Source organism: Pollicipes pollicipes, unplaced genomic scaffold (assembly GCF_011947565.3).
Source record: "Pollicipes pollicipes isolate AB1234 unplaced genomic scaffold, Ppol_2.1 Scaffold_4881;HRSCAF=5763_pilon_pilon_pilon, whole genome shotgun sequence".
Taxonomy (NCBI): domain Eukaryota; kingdom Metazoa; phylum Arthropoda; class Thecostraca; order Pollicipedomorpha; family Pollicipedidae; genus Pollicipes; species Pollicipes pollicipes.
In genome coordinates, this window is record NW_023596576.1 from 1,072,204 (window position 1) to 1,097,561 (window position 25,358).

Sequence of the window (25,358 nt, forward strand, 5' to 3'; positions counted from 1 at the left end):
GCAGGACGCGACCAACGGACAGGCGACTCCTGCCCGGACTGCGGCACACGCGGGACCGGCAGAGGCGGGCTGCCACATGTGTCTAGGTTCACGTTCGGAGGTGCAGGGCCCCACTGGGCGGCGCCACTCACCAACAGTTGTTAATGGCATCTTTTTTCGGGGACCTTTGCACAGGCGGTGTCTATTTAGCGCACATCCCGATCCGCCTTCTGCGCTGGTATCGTCAGACCTACATTAACAGCCGCCGCCCGCAAACTTAAACCAGCAACTCTTTAACGCCTTAGAGGAAGCCTCTTGGGAAGGAAAGGAGGCAGTCACGCTCGGCACGCGCCGCAGCGGCAGAGGTGGAGCCATGTCTCAAACAGTGGGGGGTGACACAACATAGGGTTAAGGTTCCATAAGGCTCCATAGGGGCACCGCCATAGGATTAATACTCAGCACTCTCGGTCGGAACCGTGGGTGCCAGCCCCCCCCCCCCCCCTAGCTGGCCACATGGCTGGGGTTGGGCAGGTGAACTGCAGGCTACCCAGGTGTGCAGCAGATCGATATCCCGGCTACATCGCCCAAGTTCATCAGGCGTGTCATTCGCAGCACGGCTGGAAGTCAGCCAGTGAGCGGCCGACGTCCCGGCTGAGGCTCGGCATGTGAGCTGCCGCTGCAGTGCTGGTGGCCAGCAAGTCAGCCAGTGAGCGGCCGACGTCCCGGCTGAGGCTCGGCATGTGAGCTGCCGCTGCAGTGCTGGTGGCCAGCACTGCAGCGGCAGGCCATACTGCACTGCTGGCAGCTAAAAGAACAGAGCGGGAGCATGTCATGAAAGCAGGTAAATCCAAGCCTGACCGAGTCCTGATATAAGTTCAGAATGTGAAGGCTACCAGAACGGTAAAATAAATGTTCCATTGAGAAACGCATCACAACATATTTGCGATGCAGTTCGAGGCATACAACTGTATGCCATATTGAGGACGAGCCCCAATACAATCACTCCAATACAATTGTACGCCATATTGAGGACGTGCTCCAATACAGTCACTCCAATATAAACCAATCCTTTTCATAGATGCCACAAATCTACATGTCACAGGGTACCGATCCCCAGTCAATAATTTTTAACAGATACACAGCTCTGAGGATCAAAAAACTTACCGAACACCCATTGGCATACAAGCCGGATACCCATTGGCATACAAGCGTATGAACATTCGTCAGCCTGAACTCAGACTCTGGGAACATCACATATCGTTTGCTCACTGGTGAGGCCTCCTAGAAACAACAGAATATCAGCACTTCGGATAACCTTCGGATGCATCAAATGTGACGGAGCGACTTATTTCCCAGGGGTTCAGAGCCTTTTGAAAAAAAAACATGCATAATTTTTTACTCGGCCAGATGTTACAGGCCACTACTGGAGAGTGCAAGCTACTTCAACCCACAAGACACCGCAAAGAATAAAACGCAATGCTATTTTGAAAAGAGCTATGAGTTTGTCAAATGGGAAGGTCCAACTCGAAAACTTCTAAATCGCAAATGAACTTCCGCCGAGTTCGAGCACCTCCGAGCCGAGTCAACCTTATTGTCCTCCATAACAATTGGCGCGGCACATGATCCCGAAAGTCGAAGGCGTCATCAAACACGAAAAACACTATTCCTGCTATCGTGTTTGATGATCATATCTTTGATCGTACCTAAGGCCCGACGTGGTGGAAAAAAGCATACACATGGTCGACTGCGTCAGGTGCATCTCCCATGCAACGATGCAACGCAGCCGAAATAGAGAGAACGTCGCCCGCATGCACCCGTCACGATAAAGTATCTTCAGCCAGGGTCAACAGGTGTCAAAGGGTGTTGCTGCGCAGCTGACGGCACGTGTAAGTGTGTTAAGGTAAGAATTTCCGAAGAAAGATATGATCCTAAAAGCAATGCCATTTCAAAATTCTAAAACACTTTCACATATGCGTTCTTATCTTCGTCCGCGGATGGGCACAAGGCGGCAGGAGAGACAGTGTTGCCCGAGGGCGAGGCGTGGACAATGCCCGAGCGGATAGACAGCGACCAGTGGATGACCGATATGGATCGGATCAATCCACGGATCGGGGACCCATCCGTGAGCTGGATCGGTCCGGATCAGAAATCTCCCCCAAAACATGGATTAAGACAGGACCGAATTTTAAAATACGGATTAAATGGATTGAAAACCGTTAAATAAAAATCATCATTAAATAGACCCTGAAATGTTCCATGAAGATATGAACTCAGTAAATAACCTTTACGCTAACAAAACACAGAACTTTCAACTCCAAACAACAGGGTGTACAGTTCCTAACTTAGCCTATATTTCACGAGCAAATTTTCTGATGAACAGCTCACACTGAAAATTCATATGACTGAGTGACTCTCATACAGGTTGTTATGAAAAACTACAGCTCTCATTCCTTCAACGGCAACTAAAATGTATGACGATGTATTTAACCTATCTTATGATAACACAGCTGCCATTCCTCCAGAAGTTGTCAGCGATCCCATTTAACCCCAGTGGGTGTCATTGCATTTCAAGGTTGAAAGACGGGACGGGAGCGTGTTTTGTAAGTAGAAAGCACACCACATGGTTTTGAAATAAAAGTCCTTTATGAAAAAGTTAAAAACAATTTACTCCATGTACTAGTACTACATGTACTGTCACTAGTTTCTGTTTACCTAATCGGTCAGCCAAATTTTTTAGTTTATCACTAGCTTCAAATTAAATATGGTGCTTCCACTGATCCATTTCCAAGTGTATGCAAAAACAAATGCTGTCACATTCTCATGTCCTCTTTTTTTGCCCATTCCCTGTCCCTATTGCATGCATCTCAAAGAACAAGCGCGTTGTCTACAACTATCGACCAACCGCAACTATTTCATCCTGCTTGTTGTGACTTTGGCACTGGATAGGTACTTGCTTATTTCTGTCTCATATTTTCTACTGCCAGTTGTAAAAATCCTGCACAATTGGACGTGAACAATGCATTTGCATACCTACGATCCTCCTATAATGATTTAGAACGTCCAAGACGCTTTATACAAAGTCAGAAAATTAAGGTGGGTGGATGTCTTGAACACGCCATCATCTTCATCATCATATCATGTCTGAACATGTCATCATCTCCGCACCCACCGGTATATGACAGCTCATTGCAGATTCTATTTTTCCACTGGAAATTTATAAATGACTTAAATCTAAGGCACTCAGATAAGCAAAACTTGTTCTTAAAATTTTAAAAGCCCTTGACGCGGAAGTGGAATGACGGGGATGCATTTGATGCTTTTTTTTCTTTTTTTTTTGGTGAGTCGGACCGGAACGGATTGGGTTGAGAGCTCTGGGGAAAGCGGCCTGGCGGCGGACTGGATCCGGACCAGCCGGACTGGACCAGGCCGGATCCTGTCAACTGAACTGTCAGAGACTCAGACGCACAGCCATGAGGGGCCGTCAGTTGATTGTGTTACGTATGGAGGAGGAGGCTAGAAGCGGAACAGAGGGAGTAAGACAGCGCAATGTTGCGGTCATGGAAAATTATGACTTACGCTAAAATTTTGTGTTCTAATAAAACTCTTAAGTGGGATACCACTTGCTTTTGTTTACGAAAACCAGCCAGCCAGTTTTTGTGTCGCATACCTGGCTCAATAGGGGGCCAAACGGACATTTCTTTTCGTGACGCTACAATTAGAGCAGCGTAAGCATGGGGAGGGGGTCTCTATATAGCATAACCAGTGCTTAACCAGCGGGAGGACGGTGAATGATAGCCAAGAATTCGTGAGGCACTTAATGGACGCCCCTTTACTAGTTCCGACGCTCATTGCGCACGGGTTTGTGATACCACCGGAAGGGGATGCGCTGCCTGCAACGCGCTCCAAATCACCCACCTACCTCATCGCGGAAAATGCGAGCTTCTCCAGCTCCCGCGATCATTGACACACTTCCGAATATGAAAGACAGCAGCGCAAATGCGGGGGTCGTCAGTAATGGGCGGTAGCACATGAATTCCAGGCGGGCGACCACCGCCCCTACCAGCAATATCGAGCGCGCCTGGCGCGGACCAGCCCTTCTTTCAGTGAGCGGCGACAGAGTCGACGTCCATTGAACTGGCCTGCAAAACAGACCACGCAAATCGATCGCCATATATGATTAATTTTCACCTTTGTGAGTTTTATGTGCACATGTCGGGGCGCCTACCGGCCAATAGGAGTAATGCGCGGGCAATAATGACGTGGCGCCACCGGTTTGCACCCGACAAAGGCGTCATCGAATATGGATGGCGGAGATACATCACGGGTCATGTGTGGCTTTGGGCTGCCGGCCGCGCCGTAAAAACCTATCGACCTGGCCGAAACGCGCGCGTGCGCGTGCGCTCGGCAACCGGGGGCAAAGCGGCAGGTCTGGTCACGAGCGAGCGCGCCAGAGGCCGACCGCGACGCAGCTCTGTTGTTATCGCGCTCTCGCCCGCCGACGGGTCCGCTCACCGACAGAAATTAGCTAATGGCCCGTCTGTTTAATGCATCTGGTATGACGCCATACCGGAGCGAAAAACACCGGCGATCATCAGGAAATGGAAGCGAGCCCTGTTGTCCAGGACAATTGGGAGGTGGGTAGAGTCCGAATTGGACACTGTAGGCCTGGCTTGTACGCGGTGCGGAATGGATTTCAACGTCTTCGCGATGCGGTGGGATAACGATATCCGTGAAAGACCATTGTAGTCTTGTGGCCAGGCAGGTAAACCACAACACACCATATGGGCAGAGTAACCCATTCCCACCATCAGCACCGCATGAAAGCGAGTCCCGCAGATGAGGGAATGCCGAAGAGGTGCTAATCCCCGCATCGAGTGGCGTCGTGTTGATCGGGTTATTCGATGCCGTCATGACGAGTGGCTCCATCAGCGCGCGTCATCGTCGGGGTTCCGGCGTGCGTTCCACGTCAGGACAGCGCCGGCCATCTCACTACCACGGTGGGATGTTGGCAAACGCATAAGGAACAAAGGCTCGCACGGCGCAGCGTGGCCTCAGCTCGGTGTCTCGTCGCCGGGAAAGAAAACCGGTCTGCTCGCGGCCAAGGCGCGCCGCGCTGACGCTAGCCCACTGCCACAAAGCGCCGCTCTGGGGCCCCGCTGCCGCCCAGTGTCGAGTCGAGAGCGTCAAGCCCTGCACGGCCGAGTATGGCCGAAACCATTTCATCCGCGAACGTCCCAGCTTGTTGCGTGCCACGTGCTCGCATAGCAAGCGATCGGTACGGACTAATACATTATATTCACTTTTGACGGGCTCAAAACTGCACCAGGTAACTATGTTGACACCGGCATACCACAATAAAGCTGTAGTGGAGCCCCGCGTCATGCAAAATAAAGCCTGCCTCGTCGGACCACGAAACGAAGTTTTGCAGCTGTTATGAGTAAATATCGAATACCCCTGACCGGACTGGTCCCATGGCCATGATCGCAGACGATCTTGAAACGATGAGTCATCACACGTGGCTGGTGGTGAACTGCAAGTCATTTAGTAACGACTGATTTCGACAGTGCGCTGTGTGTTTCGGGGCAGGTAAGTCGAAAGGGTCGCAGAGCTGACCGGCTCGATGACGTGCAGGGGTCAAGGACTCGAATTCACCCTCTATTACATCCGCGAATGAGGTTTACTCAGATGCTTTGGTTGCACGCAAGTAGAAATCTATACGAGTTGATTACAAGGAATTCGTTCGCAATCGTAATGTGCCTTCCCTCTTCAGGAATTATTTTGAAGCCATTGGTATTCCATTGGTGCCTTATCTCTCCTGGGAGGGATGCCCGATGCCAGGCGACGCTGTACGTATTCGCTGGCAGAGGGCAGGCCACGCCAGCGTCTGGCTGCCGCTGCCGCCGACGCTGTGGGAGTCTGGACAGCGCTCACGGCTGTGAGCAGCTTGCGCGCCGCCCCGCGCAGCCCACATCGCGCAATGCTCCCACGTGCAGGTCACAAACCTACTGCATGGCGCGCCACCTGCTCGCGACTTTGGACGGGGTCTGGACACGAGAACCATGGGCGTTGGGCGCTAAAAACTACAACTACGTGCATTGGCAGCGCAAAGAGCAGAATTCAGGCTTAATGTACATGCGTCATGCGCGGCACTGCCAAATTTTTCGAGTGAAAAATCATGCCTGTTCAGACGCTGTCGTGAAGGTCTGCTAGGCCGACGGATCGCCTCTGTCTGCGGAACCCGACCAAAGCCCACCGCCAGCCCTGGATACCCGCAGCCCACTGCCAGTCGGCGGCAAGGCCAGCGCGGCGGCGCGGCGGTGTGCCGCCTGCCGCCTGCCGCCTGCCGCCTACCGCCAGCCGGCGCCGGCCCCGGGGACGGGACGGGACGGGACGGGACGGGCGCGGACCGCACCGGCCCGTCCAGCTGGTGTTTGCCGGCCTCTCGGTGCCACTCGCTGCCCCTCCGCTGCCTTTGTCCCATAGAAATTCCGCCGGCCGGGCCCGGACCGGGCCCGGCCGCCCTGTTTCGCGGCATGAATTCATCAGGCGGCCGGGCGCGGGCAGGCCTGGCAGGACGCGGCCAGGGAACGACGGCCTTCGGTCCGTAACACACCGTCTGTCCAACGGTGTCGCACAGTCTAACCACCGCATCATGTCGCCTGTCCGTCACGACACTGTCTGCCTGGTCACAAATGTAATGCTGTCTGGCTCTAGCAAGTCCGCAATGCGTTGGCACCTGGCGGAGGGATCGTGAACTACCGCGGGAAGGAGACCGCAGCGTCGAAACGCGTGCTGCAAGGCCAAAGGTGCAGAATTATCAGCACCTTTTCTCATACATTTCCAACTGGCGAATTACGCGAGGTGCTAAGCAAATACAGAAAGGAAGACGCCGATACAAACCACTGCAAGGCGTATAACCGTATCCTTTCCTGAACTACCAACATTATCGCATCAGCTTCCGCTGAGCAAGAATTGACATATGACTGCGTCGGAAATGGGCAGCGCAAGCAGCCGGAGCTCTGGTACCACGGAAAGAATAAGTACTTTGCAAGAACAAAGCACATTGATTAAAATCACGTTTAGTGGGGCGACAAAGAACGACACCCACGAGTATGAAACACCAATAACAGGAAACCACATGAAATGGGACACCAGGTGGGGACGTTAACAACTTTCCTGATGCGTACATTCCTTGTACGATTTGGTATTAAGAGAGCTCACGGCATGGGTACCGGACAGCTCTGAAACGTGTCTTTCACAACGCGTTTTACCTTTTCCTAACTTCCCAACGTCGCATCCTCCACGTTTGCATCCGCGGATACCCCTGTACCTACGCATGGGGAGACGCTCCACCTGCGTTGGTGGACACTTCGTGCCTCGGGCTTGTGGCCCCTCGCGTCCCGTCGATTGGGGCGCTCCTCTATTTGGGTGTGGAGGGATACTTTTCTACTTGGGCTTGTCGTGTCCACTTACTTGGAGCTTGGGGCAAGCCCTCTATTCCCAGGTTTGGATTGCCTCTCTACTCCCATGGTGCGCTCATACACCTATCATTGAGGCGGGGCGGGGGGGGGGGGGGGAGGGTGACTCAGTTTAAGCCGAGGGTTTGTCTTCGCTTTCCATTGGTGGCGTCTCTCTAGCTGTGCGTGAGCCGGCGACATAGGTTTACGTCTGCTCCACGTCAGCTGGGGGGGGGGGGGGGGGGGGGGCGCCGGTCCGCCCGGCCCTAGCCTCCACTTGCTATTCTTCGCATTTCCTGTAACAGGAGTCCGTACGCTGGCGGGAACGGCATAAATATATCCTGGCGCTTAATACAGGGCCCAGTCCAAAGTGCATGGTCTGGGGTGCACCGCTGAGTGCAGGACACGCGCTCGATAAGGTACATACTAGAGACGCAACTTTTCAGCCCTCCAGCCGCCAATCTCTGACCCTCAAGAACCCACGGTCTTTTGGCTGGGTTGCGGGTCAGCCTTGGCGGGCCTTTGTGGATCACAATTTTTTGCAGATCTGATCGTGTATTTTTCGTCATTCCTTAATTTTTAAATAATCTCAAAACCAGAATGCGCTGCTAAACACAAAACAATAATGAACCAAACGTGCTTTCATGTTTTACAGCAAAAGCACAAGCGACAGAAATCCTATGGCAGACATGACCCACTAGTAAACCGGGCTGCATAAATTGAACAGCTCTAAACAAACAACTCACTGAAAAAATTCAAAAACAGCTGAAATCCCCAAGACTATAGCCTGATTTCATCGAGCAGCAGTTGGTGAGTTTTTAATATTAATACAGTTAAGCACCGTACTTGGTTGTTATCGAGAGGGCGTGGTGCATTCAATTCTTCCTGGATTACATAAAAACTATGCCTCACAAACCACAGTCAGAATACATGACTAATGAAATGCATGGAGAGCTGTGACCTTTTCATTGTTCTAGACAGCCAGCAGTTACTGGCGTTGCGCAACAGCTGTCAAAACTGTCAAAGTCGTGGCACAGAGTTTGTTTATCCCAGTCTGAAGATGCAATGTGCGACCACGACTACAGGATACTTACACTATATGGTTTTCCCTTCCTGAGATTGTTATATTTTCCAATAAATGTTTGCACTAAGACTTCAGTTCTGTCTGATTTATTCATTTTCCTAACAGTACTGTATGCAGTTGTGTGGAAAAATCATCTCAACACATGAAGTCAACGGGGCATTTGATAAAGATCGAAAATTGCAGTCTGCAAGCTTTGTGAACTCTAGGAAGGGTTCCTGGAGACAATGCTACAATTTTTGTTGATATCTGCATAGACTTTTATTGCAGACATTTGTTTCTGTAGCATGCAACAAAATGTCCCGGTTTTTTATAGTATGGCTAAATGTTAACATCACTGGAGGGGCAAATATTCGTGGATAATATATTGTTGCTATCCTTGCTTTCAAACTGCATTAGACGGCGAGGCGATAGTTGCATGATGGAGCGTGGATAGTTGTAAGGAAAGATCGAAATGTGGGTCATTTCAAAGCTACCATGTGGTTTTCATGCGGTGTAGTTGCATGATGTGTCCATCTAAGGAAAGCAAACGCTACATCGGGGGCTGGCTCTGGTTCTTTAATGAGACATATGACATTGAGGCAGTTATGATGCGGCCGAATAATGCTTGCGTTTGTGTATATTGTACTGAGCTCACACTGTCCATGACTTAAAACATCCAGCACTTTTTACTCCGTGTAAAGTCGGTGCAAATATATCATTTGATGTACGCAATCTTAGAAGGCATGGCCGTGGTCTATTGAGGTGAGGTAGATGGGTGAAACCTTCGGAGCATTTTAGTGACAGGCAAATTTAATTCCATCCTTTACCTTCTCATCTGTAGGTGGAAAACTGTTATCAGTTTTTGAGATCTGCTTTGATGCATGGTAAATTCTACTGTGCAGGTACTGTGATTGCTGCTCTCTAAGCAGCATCACTGGTGTCAGCCGAGCAATGCTATGTATTAGATGACACTTGCATGCCATTTTATGTCCACTTTAAGGTACATGCCAAAATGTGAGGTGAAATGACAAACTGCATATTTAAATTGATTAGTTCTCGCGGGTTAATGGCGGATCAACATTGTAGCATAGCGAGCTTCTGCGGGCTGGATCACTATCTAGGCAGGGCCGGCAGGGCTGCGGGATGATATTTAAGAAAAATCTGCCTCTCTAGTATTGTACATACCTCATGACGTCGCATAGCCGCAGTCTTTAAATTACGCACCGGATGGTATGGTTCCGGAGACGATAAGCAAAACGCGCCTGCTCCACCCGTCACCGATCGCATGCGTTATCAAGAATACGCCCCTCCCTCACTCTTTATTCTCCCTCCTCCCTCCCTCAAGAATACGCCCCTCCCCTCACTCTATATCCTCCCTCCCTCAAGAATACGCCCCTCCCCTCACTCTATATCCTCCCTCCCTCAAGAATACGCCCTTACCCTCACTCTATATCCTCCCTGCTCCCTCTCTCAAGAATACGCCCCTCCCCTCACTCTATATCCTCCCTCCCCCTCCCTCCCTCAAGAATACGCCCCTACCCTCACTCTCCTCCCCTGCCCACAGCCGCTCGTAGAAGGTCGCTTTTTGGCAATTCAATTCCCCTGCGCTATAAGCACCGAGCAGCTGCGACATCTGGCCATGTGCTGAAATACAAGCACAAGTGTTCGTGCACCTGTGGCTACAATGGACCGCGTTGTCTGATGCAGCGTGTTCCCACATACCACGGTGGTGATGCCACGACACGGCTAAGTTACATTACGCAAGTATCACCTTCCACAGGAAAGCCGTCGGTGCGCGCGCTAATTTAGGTAAACCACAATTAAGATCACAACACATGCGGCCTTCCTAACGAAAATCTACAGTGTCGCACTGTAAGATTACAGACACTTATAACTCAAGGTAATCGTGCCGCAATGTAACCGAAACCTTACAACCCGGCACAGACTCGAGAAGCAATGAACTGGCAGCCACGCCAGCCGGATCATGAGGCTGGCCTTCAGTACATAGCAGCCACATTGTCATAGTGCCATGACAACCAAAGTGACGCTTTGGGCTGCGCGCAACGCCATAGTGTCGCGCCCCTCGCAGGACAGCAGTCAACAGGGACAGCCGCAGCGCTGCGGATCGCTTCATGATGCAACTGGCACCTTGGCCGTGTCCATGCCGAGGTGGAGCGATAGCTCGGCCGTGTCCACGCCGAGGTGGAGCGATAGCTCGGCCGTGTCCACGACGAGGTGGAGTGATAGCTCGGCCGTGTCCACGACCAGGTGGAAGGATAGCTCGGCCGTGTCCACGACGAGGTGGAGCGATAGCTCGGCCGTGTCCACGACCAGGTGGAAGGATAGCTCGGCCGTGTCCACGACCAGGTGGAAGGATAGCTCGGCCGTGTCCACGACGAGGTGGAAGGATAGCTCGGCCGTGTCCACGACGAGGTGGAGACGATAGCTCGGCTGTGTCCACAACGAGGTAGAGCGATGGCTCGGCCGTGTCCACGACCAGGTAGAGCGATGGCTCGGCCGTGTCCACGACCAGGTAGAGCGATGGCTCGGCCGTGTCCACGACCAGGTAGAGCGATGGCTCGGCCGTGTCCACGACCAGGTAGAGCGATGGCTCGGCCGTGTCCACGACGAGGTAGGGCGATGGCTCGGCCGTGTCCACGACCAGGTAGGCGATGGCTCGGCCGTGTCCACGACGAGGTAGGGCGATGGCTCGGCCGTGTCCACGACGAGGTAGGGCGATGGCTCGGCCGTGTCCACGACGAGGTAGGGCGATGGCTCGGCCGTGTCCACGACCAGGTAGAGCGATGGCTCGGCCGTGTCCACGACGAGGTAGAGCGATGGCTCGGCCGTGTCCACGACCAGGTAGAGCGATGGCTCGGCCGTGTCCACGCCGAGGTGGAGCCGGCGGCTTGGCCATGTTTACTTAGAGGTGCAGCCGACAGTTCTGCCAGCTTCGCTCGTTCCCCACGATGCCCTGAACGCCATTCTCACGGCCATCATCCGTCCATCCATGAACCGTGAAACCTAAACGGAGGCCGAGAGTGAGCCAACCGCGCATGAAACACACTGGATTAGCTAACAACAATAACACCTCGCTTCAAGCAATCAGTTTAAGAAACTGGTCCACCAGCTCCTTGAGTGTTCTTCAAACGCCGGGTTCGTCATCCGACCATGACCAAAGGGAACGAACGCGCTCTACACTGACAATCTGACAATCTAAGGTCAGGACACCAAAATATATCAGAAGCGGCGTGTTCGGTACGTCCGCCCACTATGCGGATGCGGACCTGGCCAGAACCGCACTTAGAACCGCACCAGAACGGGACAAGGGCCGCCGCAGCTGACGTGTGCAGCGCCAGACCACCGCCCCCCCCCCCCCCCTCCTCCACTCCCCGCGTACCTCGTCACCGCAGCCGACGGCCCGTACTGCAGGCGACCGGTCTGCATTGGCGGCGCAGCCCGCCTGGTCGGCTGCAGCCGAGGAACACCACTCCGGCGACCAGCCGAGCCGAGCCGAGCCGAGCCGGGCCGAGCCGGCGCACCGCCCCAGCTGGCGAGCCCAGCTGCAGCCGCTGGACACCGACAGCACCCGTGGGTACAAAACACCGAGCGGATAGTAACTCGCTCGGATACAAGCCATCCCCCCCCCCCCCGTCGTCGGTTACACTACAAATCGGTATTGCCAGGCGAGCCGGGCTTGTGACTTGTGATCTGCCGGATGGTGCGAGCTGGATGTCGCGATACAAACGGCTCGCTACCTTGGAATAATCTGAGGTTCTTCCGCGACATGCAAGAATATAATTCAATGCACGAAATCTTGACAACAGAGGCGGAAGTCAATAACCGCGTGCAAAGCTGAGAGCTCTGATCTGTCCGGCACAAAATATGATGGCGATACTCGGGTACTCATCCGATAACCTGTACACAAAGCCGAGCTGCGGCAGGCACCAGAGCAGTAGCGTTGCGCGCGAGAGAGCGACCATGACCGCCGCCAATCGCATGAGAGACGCAGCCCAGGCACCAGCAAACCAGATCACAGCTACAAACAATTCATTCCGAACCAGAGCTTCGACGCCGTTTGCTTGTCAGTTCCTCTACATCTCCAATTTGGCGTAGCTGCATGGGATATTATGCCGCAAAGAGTCAGAAGGATTTTGAAACGCTGCTGCTGAAATAAAGACGTCAACGACAGCCCTATGACTGCCGTAATGGCTAATAAGTTAAGAGCCAACAGAATCATAGTTTAAGAGCTACTCTAATAATACTACACGAGCTAATATACAAGGTCCGTGATCCACGATTGTCCTCGGCTGCGTCTGCAAACAAAAACGTAGCAAAACCAAAATATTTCCAGGCATGACTAGCACCGCCTGGCGTACCTTCCCGAGCCCAGCGTTCAGCCCACGTCAGCCGACGCGGATTGCAAGCCGCAACCCGCCCACACTTGCCATCCCCGCGAGAACGGCGTCGGGCGAACACCCAGCATTAGACGGCGGCCGGGCACTAAGCGGCGGTCCAGCGGCGCGCCTGCCGTGACAGCAGCAGCACCACTAGATGACAGCGATAGACACGGACTCCGCACCACAGACCATCACCAGTTGCCATTATTTCGGCGGCAAATTTGCCGGAAATTACCGGGGCCCGTCGTGTTCGGACGGCGATCCCCGGCGATTCCCGTAATTGGCCTAATACGGCCGGCCGACTCGGTGGGCCCTCGGGACATTAAAAGGCAAACCGGATTATCGGCGGTAGCGAAATGCGGCCGTCGGTCGCTGCCTCCTCCAATTTCGCCGGCTGTTCATTGTGTGGGCGCGGCATCGGCGACGCTCGCGCTGCACGCTGCGGCGAACGGCGGCGCGCCAGCCGCCGAGCACCGTCGGCTCAGCAGCGTCCGGCGGCGGCTCACAGTCACACACAGACCGTCACGACTACAGACGCCGCTAGCGAAACCGCATCTGGTCCCGTCTGGGTGACCCTTGGTGAGCTGTGATGGCACTGGTGCGCTGCAGCATTGTCAAAGATATCGACTGGATATTAACGTAGGCTGGAGGTAACTGGGCGAGTAAAGTGGTGTACTGCAATGAGCTCAATTGGGAAAATGGCGCAAGGAGTAGCACTCCAATCAGCCGTAAACGCATTAGAACAGCCGGGGCCATTTTCTGTGCAGCGAGGGTTCCCCAAAGGAGAAAGACAATGCTTTACTGAGAAACACTTCTGGCACAGAAACAGGCGTCAACACAGCGTATTACGTAAAACGGCGTTGCCACGGGGATGTTAGAGCTATGGGCCGGCAAGTCAGCGCATTTGCGGCTTGGGGGAAAAGGAACGTTCGTGTGTCAGCTGCCTCGTGTCGCGTGCTTTAAAAAAACCAACGGTATCCAACTGTAGGACTTTTTTTCCCTGACAGACGCTCACTGTATACGGCCCATTACATGACAATGTGGACCACAGGGATACCGTGTCCTACAGACACGTCCTGCCAGAGGATGTACGGCCGCGGGCGCGGCTGTTAATTGGCACGGTGTTGGTATGCCACTTCCCGGGATATTTTTACCCCCCTACGCCGTTGGCATTTTGCACCATAATTTCATAAAAACAGGCAGGACGCATATTTTTGGAATATATTAAGAAGCGTTCGGCACAAATCTTGTCGAACAGTGGGCATGGGTTATCCTAGGTCGAGTAAAAATGCATCATTAAATTGACCGACAACATAGGTTTTGGCTTTCAGGCCTGTCCAACCTACGACGGTGTTTCTTGAGGGATGTAGTTGGCTTAAGAGTTTTAATTATGTGTAATTGTTCACTATCGTTTAACATGTGAGGTCTTCCGAGATCACGTCGTAATAGCGTCCAAATTCACTTCCTTTAACGAAATTGGTTCAGATTCCACCTGACGTTCATGCATGCTGCGTTCACGGACTTCGCTCAGCTCATCACCTTCAGTTGGCATTATCAGCTCGCAGTAGGTCAAGTTCGTCTGAGTTCAGCCCAGGATATGACAACATAACTTCACACCATCAGACGCTGAAAGCTGCTGTTTCCTGATAGTGTGTTTACTGTGCACTCATGATTATGTGAAACTGTATCTTGGCGACAAAAACCGCAGTGTCATTTACTGGCTACGTTTTGGGTTTTCCTCGAAAACACAAATTTAATGTACCATTTACGGGCTATAAACTGTAGATATCATACAATAAATACTTTTTCAATGCCTCCAAAATCGGTCTATGAAACATGCATCGTGTTTTGCATTGAACTTGAACTCATACTTCCAATATGGACCCGTCTTGACTATGCGAGAGGCGACGTAGAAGGAGGACGGGGGAGCAGAGTGAGCAGTTGTCCTCTCGTCGGTAGACAGGGAGAAAGACTGTCCTTTGCTCTCCTCCGCCCGAATGTTGGGAGTCTCTTTTTTAAACCTAACCGAATGTTTGGTAGCTACACATACACAAAAATTTAGATATAGAAGGCCTCCGCGACTGAGCTTGGAAACTTAATTACGTATAGGCTGCTGTTTTTTAAATTCAAACAAATTTGAAGCAAAAATTTAAACAAAGCCTAAAATTTAAGCGAAATTTGGCCCGCATCTGTATGAGTTTCGTATCGTTGTGTCATTTAACACCTCCGATATTGACCCACGATTTCAGTAAAACATTCTCGCCTGTTAGTACCATCTAGTTTCCGCAAAGGGGAGTATGTCGAATGCACTAGTTTCTAAGATTTTTTTTGGCTCCAAGGGCACAGTTGGAGGGTTTGGTCCAGGGTCAATGTCCAGGCAGGACAATGAGTCATATGGAGCACTTGGAAAGCTTGGTAGCTTTCTGAGGCCACTTTTAGGCGGGGGCCGCGTGGTAATGGTTGGGGTATTGTCATAACAGCGCAAGTGGTTGGGCTGCACGATGCATATATTACATACACAGACGGGAGTAGTTCGAGCGTGCGGCTTTGATATGCTGCGGACGTCACAGTGGTGCTCTGCTAAGCCGTCTCAGCTCGACTGGTGACCTTTCAGGTCGACTGGTGGCCTGTTAGGTCGACCGGTGACCTCTTAAGTCGCGTTAAAAATGGGAAGGTTGCTGCGGTCGGTTCTTACAGGGTATGCAGCTCACGCAGTTATTGAAGCGCGCGGTAATTTAACTTCACAATGAAGCTTGTCCAAGCACTTCTTCTTGCAAAACAGCGAATGGACTAGTCTGTTGCATGACATGTTTCAAAACGAGTGTTTTCAAGCAGAGACTACCTCTTTACACCATGCTAAAAACGTACCCCGATAGCGGCGGTGTTTAACCATAGGCATAAAACCAACTTCTCAAATTTTCATATATGTGCTGCAACAGTACGTGTTTTCCAAATATAAACATACCTTATTTGGGCTTATAAAGAGCAAACCTAGGTTTTTCAAACCACACAGAATCATGCACGCCGGAATGACACGAACCGTATTTCATGACAAACTGTCATGGTATCTTAATTTCCTTCACATGCCGGTAACAGCTATGTCGTGTTGGAATCGTTAAATAAGCATTTCGTTCGGCGTCATATGGATGTAAGCAAGCGCATTAATAGGCTCCTCCCTTTTCGTGAGCCGAGGCCAGTGAAGACCAGATGGTCAGAGCTCCAGGCCGCCTACTTGGAACACGTACAATAGCCTCGAACGTGGCTGCTTGCAGAACAAATGAAAACCCAAGGAACAATTCTAAACCAAAATATGCACACGGTTTCCAAACGTTTGCTTATTGTTCAGCCAATAATAATAAGCCCGCTAACTTTCAACAATAACTCTCCCGATGCATGACTTATTAACAATACAACAATTAGAAATGTTAAGGCGATTTCTGTCTAAAATCAGCCCTCGCGATGTTCTCTTTTCCAAGTTGGAGCTTTTGGGCGCGTCGACTGCAAATGGTTATCGAGTTAGAGAGAAACGACATATATAGTTTTGAGAAGTAGAAAAAAATGATGCTGTGTAGGTCTACTTGCGTTCTTTCAGCCTAAGCTGAGAACAAACACAGGCCAGTACCCTCAGGACGCCATCTGCGAGAAAGCCTTAGTTTGTCAAGAGGGCCCGCTTGAAAATGCTGCCCTGACCTCTAAACCCGCGGTGCCGCATCTTGGCCCTTCGGCCACCCCTGTCCCGCAATGCATGTTTAGGTGTTAAACGCCCGCTATAGATACGGCACATCTATCTATTTTTAGGGCTATTAACAGCATCAAAGCGCATGGGTGCATACAACTGAGCTAAAGGAAAAAGCTATGGAAATCTCTCGACACAACTTGCTCTGATATAGGACGGTGTCTGTGAACATATGCAAAGGTACATATTTCACGTAGCAGAAATCTGAGTGTATCTCGAAAAACTTTCGAATCTAGTTTGTTTCTTTGACCTGAACTGTGACGTCATCAGTCATTTCAACGCCAACAAATGGACATACACCGTGATCGTACGATCCAGGAGCATCTTTTGCCGCTTGGGTCACCTCGACTGGTTGATAGGTTCCTGAGTTACTCGGGGCGGGCGGCGGCAAAAGACGCGTGAAACGTGCCCTAGCAAACGCCCACCTAATCTACTTAATTCAGAGTCTCAACCATTTTATAATCAGCATTTAGTTCCGGGGCAGGGCGATCGCTCTGCATTTGCTGTCAGTCCGCGGACTGGGTCCAGCCGAGGGAAGCTCCACCAACGCCAGGTTCGTGCCCAGGACATTACACACGTGCTTGGTGCGCGTGCATCTGCCATCCGCGCAGTCCCGGTGCTTGCAAACCCCAGTACTAGCCACTGGACACCAGGCGTTCGGCATAAGCCATCACCCTGTGGTCGCCGCAGTCATAGGATTGGGATAATTTCCGTTGGTATTAAGCGGCTGCTTAAGTCACCGACCAGCCACTGATGGGAAGCCGGGGATGTCCCGTCGCGGCCTGGCGGCGTACCACCCACCTGACGTAGTCCGGCTTGCAGAGGATCATGCCTGACTTGATGAAGCAGGAGGCGCTGTCGGCCAGGTTGGTGCCGCAGCAGGTGCAGCGCAGACACGCCTCGTGCCAGAAGCGCTCCATCGAGTGGAGCATCGTCTTCTCCACGATGCGCTGGCCGCAGCCGGCGCACACCTTGGGCTCGCTCTCGTCGGCAGCGCCCGGACCGCCTCCCAGAGGGCCCAGCCGGCTCATCATGTTCACCTGGCTCATGTTCATCGTCAGCGCCATCTTGCCGGCGCTCAGCATAGGACTCTGCGGGCCGGCGGAGCCCCGCGGCGCGCCGGGGAACCCACCCCCGCCGCCGCCGCCTCCGCCACCGCCGACGTTGCCACCAGCGCCACTGCCGCCACCGCCACCACCACCGCCGGGCCCGCCGCTGCCGCCGCTGTAGCCGTAGTGGTTCGGCGGGTACACGGAGTTCATCATCAGGTGCGGCAGGAGCTCAGAGGGCTAGTTCTTGGGCTGCCCAACACAGAAGGCACGGCATTAGCGGTCAGGATGGCATCGGCAACGCAAACAACTCGCTAATCATGGAGCGCGTGCAAAGATCCCCACCAGTGTGCCGCCCTGCAGGTCAATTATAAAACAGATGCTTGAAAGACCTTAACCGATTCGCCGCCATATGCTGCAACTGCGCTTCGACGCTACTGCCGTGACCTAGTTCATGTCATGCGCCGAAACTGTCGTCTGCGAGGATTCCGATGCACTGAAAAACGAAAATCAAAGGTGCACTCTTATTGGATTGTGACGCTATACGCCTTCACACCACCTGCGCCATACCATCTAATGCTACCACTCTCATACCAAAGTACAACAGCAGTTAAGCTACGTAGTGTGCTGAACGAATAGTTTCGGCCGCAAATGGATGCAACCAAAGTAAGTTCAGTTGAACAAAGTCATACTGAGAGCAATAAGCATGGGCTTTGAAGATTGAAATGGATACAGCAATTTTAACCCGCTTTTAAGTTGAAAATCTGGTATCCTAAAGGCCAATTTTAGAAAACCTTCCACCCCGAATCGGATGCTCACAATCTAGATACAGTTCGGTAGAATATAATTCAGGCCCAGTTTTGGCAAGAGGCTACCGGACTGCCTCGAACGGAAAGCGACGTCGGCCCATCATCCGAAACAAAAACTACCACGCTGAAAAAAATACAGTTCTATTCACGTACATAACCCATACAGTATTATACACGAACACCAGAGTGCATACCGCGTCCTACACGAACACCAGAGAGCATACAGCATCCTACACGAACACCAGAGCGCATACATTATCCTGCATGGACATCACAGCACGTACAGTATCATGCACGGACACCAGAGCGCATACAGTATCATGCACGGACACCAGGGCGTATACAGTATCCTACACGGACACTAGAGCGCACACAGTATCCTGCACGGACAGTAGAGCGCACACAGTATCCTGCACGGACAGTAGAGCGCACACAGTATCCTGCACGGACAGTAGAGCGCATACAGTATCCTGCACGGACGCCAGAGCGCGCACAGTATCCTACACGGACACTAGAGCGCACACAGTATCCTGCACGGACAGTAGAGCGCACACAGTATCCTGCACGGACAGTAGAGCGCATACAGTATTCTGCACGAACGCCAGAGCGCGCACAGTATCCTGCATGAACACCAAAGTGCCGCGGTCGCGCCAAGTACGCATCCGAATCGTTCGGAAAAGGCAGGGATAGAGGCGCCACTTATCGAAAATGATGGAATGTTCTAAACGTAATTCAACTTTTGGAGGCAATTTTGTCATGCATTGCCATAAGCCTAATGTTAAAATTCAAAATTACTGTGGGAGCCCGGGGCCATGCGCACATTGGTGAAAGATTTTAGACGACCGGGTTTACGCCATTCGTACATGTTTCCTGAAACCCAAGTTTTTGATCATGACGGTCTATGATCATCAAGGTCATGTCGATGTCATTTTGTTCGTAGTCGGCAACGAACGCTCATTTACCGCAGGAAACGGCATCCAAAGGTTTCTAAGCTGCTTGTCTGTCAATCACACTTCGAAATGTATTACTATGCTACATTCGTTCTGGTGGCTCTTGTGAGCTCAAGTCATCCAAGCTCAAGCTTGGCGACATCGTGTCCTTTGAGACCAGGTTTGACCATTTGAAAGTCCAATCATCTGAACCATCAGGGCACAGGCTAAGCATGTTGAGAAGACCTTCCTTACACTCTCTTCCTCATTGATGTGGATTATTTAGCTATTTATGCAGCCGTACAGGCCCAAACGCGACAAAAGTATTCATCCAATTGGGCCTAAAATGACACATCATGGGTCGCATGAGTCGAATTCCACTTGTACCCATCTGACAGTGTTTTCCAGGAGCAACTCAGGGGTGTCTGCAGCGTGCTTAGTTCTTGAGATAATAGGGGTCTAGAGAGTGCTAAGTTGACCCCTTTGACCTGCTTAAGATTACGTTTACTACCGTTCAGCCACGCTCATCTGATGCCGTTTGACGAGAACTTTCCAACGCCGCTTCTCCGTGGCTCTAGCTTGCGTAATTGTCAAGATCTTAGGGGTCTCCGAATCCCTCTTTGGGTGTAGGTGAAAAAAACTCCCGCAGGGCGACGGTTAAGGCATACAGGTTATATCTCGTTTTAAGCAGGCAAACACAATTCTCTCTCGGGAAATTATTAGACGTATGCGTATGTATACGTATATACGTATATAGGTATGTATACGTATGCGTATCGTAGCTTACGAAATGCATTTGCGGCTATAAGTCAAAGTAAATATATGACAGTTGACTCCGTCTTTTGAAGACTCTTGACCAGTAATAAAAGTTATTGGCTCTATCAAGGTCATGCCTGATCATTTCGTAGTGAAAACAGCCGAGGAATAACATTGTTTTACAGGCCGCACATTCTTTTGCGTATAAGTCATAGTAAATATATGAAAGTTGACTCCGTCTTTTGAAGACTCTTGACCAGCAGTAAAAGTTATTGGCTCTATCAAGGTCATGCCTGATCATTTCGTAGTGAAAACAGCCGAGGAATAACATTGTTTTACAGGCCGCACATTCTTTTGCGTGTGAGCTTTCCTTACCCTAAACGGCTAACTTCACAGACAAACGGAGGCCTCATGTAATGAACAGTGTTATCAGTTCATCTGCATTAAGTCAATCAGCAGTCTGGGGCCATCGGCCCCATCAAGCCGCATGTCCCAGTGCTCCTCTCGCATCGGTTCCAGCGCTCAGCAGCATCCATTCCAGCGCTCTCCCCGCTCCCTCGTATCGCAGAGTGGCACACGTCAGAGGGGATGGCGACCGGGGCGCGCCCTGGCTGCACCTGGCGAGCGCGGCGGCGGCGCCGGCTGCACCCAGGCCGCCCGCATCTGCCGGCAGAGAGAGCCGGGCAGCGGCGGCGGGGCCGCCAGCCCCAGCAGCCCACGGCAGGTATACGGCCGAGCTGCAACCGCCATGTGCGGATCCGACACTTTAATAACTAATGGAGATAAATTGATGCAATTTACAGCCTTACCAAATGAGAATCGTTGCAATATCATCATCGCACAGGGTTCTTGCGGCGCTCCGGGACCGGTTATTATAGCCAAACTCCAGGGGACGAGAGAGAGTGAGAGGGGGGCGGAGAGAGAGAGAAGAGAGAGAGAGAGAAGAGGAGTAGAGAGAGAGAGAGAGGAGAGAGAGAGAGAGAGAGAGAGATGAGAGAGAGAGGAGAGAGAGAGAGAGAGGAAGAAGAGAGAGAGAGGGAGAGAGAAGAGAGAGAGAGAGAGAGAGAGAGAGAGAGAAGAAGAGAGAGAGAAGAGAGGGGGGAGAGAGAGGAGAGAGAGAGTGAGAGATGAAGAAAAAGAGAAGAGAAAGAGAAAGCAGGAGAGAGAGAGAGAGGGGAGAGAGAGAGAGGGAGAGAGAGAAAGAGAAAGAAAAGAGAGAGAGGCAGAGGCAGAGGCAGAGGCAGAGCAGAGGCAGAGCAGAACAGAGACAGAGACAGAGACAGAGGCATAGACATAGACAGAGACAGAGACAGAGACAGAGTCAGAGAAGAGAGACAGAGACAGAGACAGGGAGACAGGGAGACAGGAGACAAAGAGACACAGAGACAGACACAGAGACAGACACAGAGACAGACACAGAGACGAACACACAGACAGAGACGCAGAGACAAAGACAGAGAGGCAGATACGGAGACAGGCGCAGAGACAGAGACAGAGACAGAGACAGAATAATACTCAGAAGGAAGGACAGACACAGACAGACACAAGCAAGGACAGTCACACGGAAAGAGGAGAGAGCAGAAGAGTGCGGGAATGACACATGATGGAGGAAATGGAATGGAGATAAAGAGGCCTACAGAGAACAGAGATATCGGCAGAAGCGAGAGCATGTATGTAAAGACGTTCAAAATTCGCAACAACTAGTCTTGACAATCAGCTGGAACTGTAGTAGTATGGTCCGGGCTTTATGGTAACCGAAGAGACGTTGGACGCCGGCGAGCGTGAATACCTGTCCGGTCCGCCCGCCGCGTCCCAGCGCGGAGCGCCCTGCCGCGTCGCGGCCGCGGCTCTGCGGACCGAGCGGCCGCCGAGGCCGGCGTCGCGCGGCGGGTGGGAGGGGGCCGGACCACGGGACGGGCCGCGCCGGCCTTGGCCGTGTCAGGCCGCTCCGTGCAGGCCGGCTCGTTGCTCCCGACTGGAGCGCTAATGGCCCGGCCGGCCTTGGGCAAAACGTCTGAATCCCGTGTCGATGCTGTCACCTCGGTCGGCTCTGCGGGCTATGGCCGGCAGCCGTGCAGAGCAACGACAGACTGCCAGCCCGGCGAGGGTGGCTGGGCTCTCTCACACGTCCTGACACACAGCTGTGTCACAGAAGGAACAATTTTCGGACTTCCACCCGAGACGACCCCTCGCCGGTTAGCTCAGTTGGCAGCGTGCTGGACTCGCAGTCAAGAGACCCTGGTTCAAACTCAGCAATCACAAGGATATAATTCGGATCGTGTCGCGTGCGTGGCTAAAAGCCAAGCGCCATTCAGTCCATCCCAGAATGCCATAACACATGACGATGGATATACTAGCACACAAGAAGCACCGCCCGAATGTGCCCCTCACACCTTCTGACGCGAGAGGTCTTCACGGGTGACATTCCCTATAACCACCCGCTGCCATGGTACCGGCTCATGCGTACTCGCTATGGTACTGGCTATGGTACCGGCTCATGCGTACTCGCTATGGTACTGGCTATGGTACCGGCTCATGCCCAAACAATACCCATTCCTAATCAGTTGTATCCACTCGTTGCATTTCACAGCACTTTAATTCAAATTCGTGGAAACGTTTTCAGGAAGGTTACACCCAAATTTGCCCTCCCGCATTGACAACTGTAAAAGTAGTGTGAGTGGTAACTAAAGGAAGTGTAAGCAGTAAAAATGTGCAGCATTTTTTAAATACCAGCCAGATATTTTGTAAACGTTTTAACCATACGCAAACCCATGCATTCATTACACAGGAATTTGCTATAATTCTTACGCACCGTAATTTTGCGTCATTTTCTATAATTGTGTCCAACCCAACCTGACCTATTCCCTATGGCTATGGTTACCCAGTAGTGCCCCTTTCCCTCCTCCATTCGTCCTGACACTCGACTGTGACTTCCTGCACGGCCCTGCTGTGGCTGCGTCCCTTATACGTCTGGCCAACCACCTGTGTTAGATCACCCGTCCGGGCGCTCCGCGGCGTCGGCCGTGCACTCTGACAACGAGATGATGGCTTTTCTCCTTCCTCTCTGACAGCGGTGGCTTCAGTGGACTACTCGGTCTGCAACCCGATACGGATCTCAGCTCTGTAACGGCGTACACATCCCTGCAGTATCAGACCCGGCAATTTGGCGGTAAATCAGCTCGTGAGTGGTGCCGTGCAGAGCGCCAGCACATGAACGAAACACGACTTCACAGCCCATATTGGCTCGCCAACGTTGTGCGTCCGGAGCACCACGAATAGGCCTGCTAAACGCGACTTCATAGCCCATATTGGCTCGCCAACGTTGTGCGTCCGGAACGCCACGAATAGGCCTGCTAAACGCGACTTCATAGCCCATATTGGCTCGACAACGTTGTGCATCCGGAGCACCACGAACAGGTCCGGTAAACGCGCATAGTGAGCGGTTAAATGCCCAAGCATGAGCACTGCAGTGCAGCTTCATTAACTAAGCCCGTTAGCAAATGACCGACAATTGAAATATTCCCTCGCCCATGTACCGACTCATGTCCTTTGGCGTCGCAATTACAGCAGCGCGCGCTCAGTGTTGGGCCGTGCAGTTCGGTCCGCCCAAAGTCGCCGGCTGTGATAACGTTGCCACTGTGCCGCGGGGCTTTCCCACCAGCCGGGGTCCGCCTGCTGGCGCAAAGGTCGGGTAGCGGTCAACAAGAGCGCGCACTGGCTCCGCGTCAGCACGCTGCGCTTTCCACGCCCACGCTCTTCAGACGCTTCCATTGGCAGGCGCCCCCCGCCAGCCGAACAATACACACCTTAAGTTAATGATAGCTCACGCGCGGCCGGCAATCAAAGTTTTCAACGCGATGTTTCTCCCTAGTGACACAAGCCGTTCGAACTAATTGCCTCAAAGCACAGAGGAATCCCACCATGCCACGCGGCGTCATTCTGGCGTTTCAATCGCCGACCGCACGGCACACGCGTTTCAGAAGAGACCCGCTCCGCGCACGCACCGCAGTTAACTCATTAATTTCCAGCCGGGATCCGACGCCTAATTAATATCGAGACAGGGAGCGCGGCCAATAGCGGTGTCGCTAATTTGTCGGACAGCAATTTTGTCAGCACTCAGACCACAACTCGGCACTCAGACCACGGCTCGGCACCCAGACCACAGCTCGGCACTCAGACCACAGCTCGGCGACGTCAGCTCGCGATCGCTCGCTAATTGATTAAATAGTGCACGGACCGGCGAGCTGGCCGTAGAGGGAGCGGCGGGCTGGCCTTAGCGGGACAGGCGAGCTGGCCTTAGGGGAACCTGCGAGTTGGTCGCTGAGAGACCGGCGAGCTGGGCGTAGAGAACCGGCGAGCTGGCCTTAGGGGGACCGGCGAGTTGGTCGCCGAGAGACCGGCGGACTGGGCGTAGAGAACCGGCGGGCTGGCCTTAGGGGACCGGCGAGCTGGCCTTAGCGGGACCGGCGAGCTGGCCTTAGGGGAACCGGCGAGTTGGTCGCCGAGAGACCAGCGAGATGGGCGTAGAGAACCGGCGGGCTGGCCTTAGGGGAACCGGCGGGCTGGACTTAGGGGGACCGGCAAGCTGTCCTTAGAGGAACCGGCGAGTGGGTCGCCGAGAGACCGGAGAGCTGGGCGCAGAGAACCGGCGAGCTGGCCTTAGGGGGACCGACGAGCTGGCCGTTGGGGCACCGGCGATCTGGACATGGGGGATCGGCGAGTTGGGCGTAGGGAGCAGGCCACCTGGCCTTAGGGGACGGGCGAGCTGGGCGCGTCCGACCCGACCCAACGACCCAGCGGCGGCCAGGTCACACTGCGCAGCCTTCTCCTCACGGAGCGGCCATCAGAGGACGTCCAGTTGAACGCGCTCGGCCAAACCAGCTGGAGAGCTGTGGCTAGCCCGACGCTGCAGCCGAGCTCCCCTGGCCCTCTAATTCCCGCTTCCAGCGCTTGGCGTGGGGCGCCAAGCGGGCGTTAACAGGGAAAAAACGCCGCTCCAGCCGCTGGGATTGCGGTGAAAGTCAGTGGAATTCCGTGGATTCCGATGGAAGGCGCGCATCAACCTTGCCTGTAGAGCTAGCAAGGCCCAGAGACACGTGAGTAGCAATTGTCACCTGGTGGTGTGCGGCCATTTGCACGGGGCTTGCAGGACGCTCTGGCAGGCGTCCCAAGTTCGGAAG

General features: G+C 52.9%; 1 protein-coding gene across 1 annotated transcript in view; it reads right to left on the bottom strand.

The window, feature by feature from the left end:
- The window catches only part of LOC119101499 (LIM domain transcription factor LMO4.1), a 43,060-nt gene extending 25,127 nt beyond the window's left edge, over positions 1–17,933 (bottom strand). The window contains exon 1 of the mRNA XM_037224838.1: positions 17,437–17,933. Within this exon, the coding sequence (XP_037080733.1) occupies positions 17,437–17,900 (464 nt within the window). The 5' untranslated portion in view covers positions 17,901–17,933. The remainder of the gene's footprint in view (positions 1–17,436) is intronic.
- Between the last annotated feature and the right edge of the window lie 7,425 nt (positions 17,934–25,358).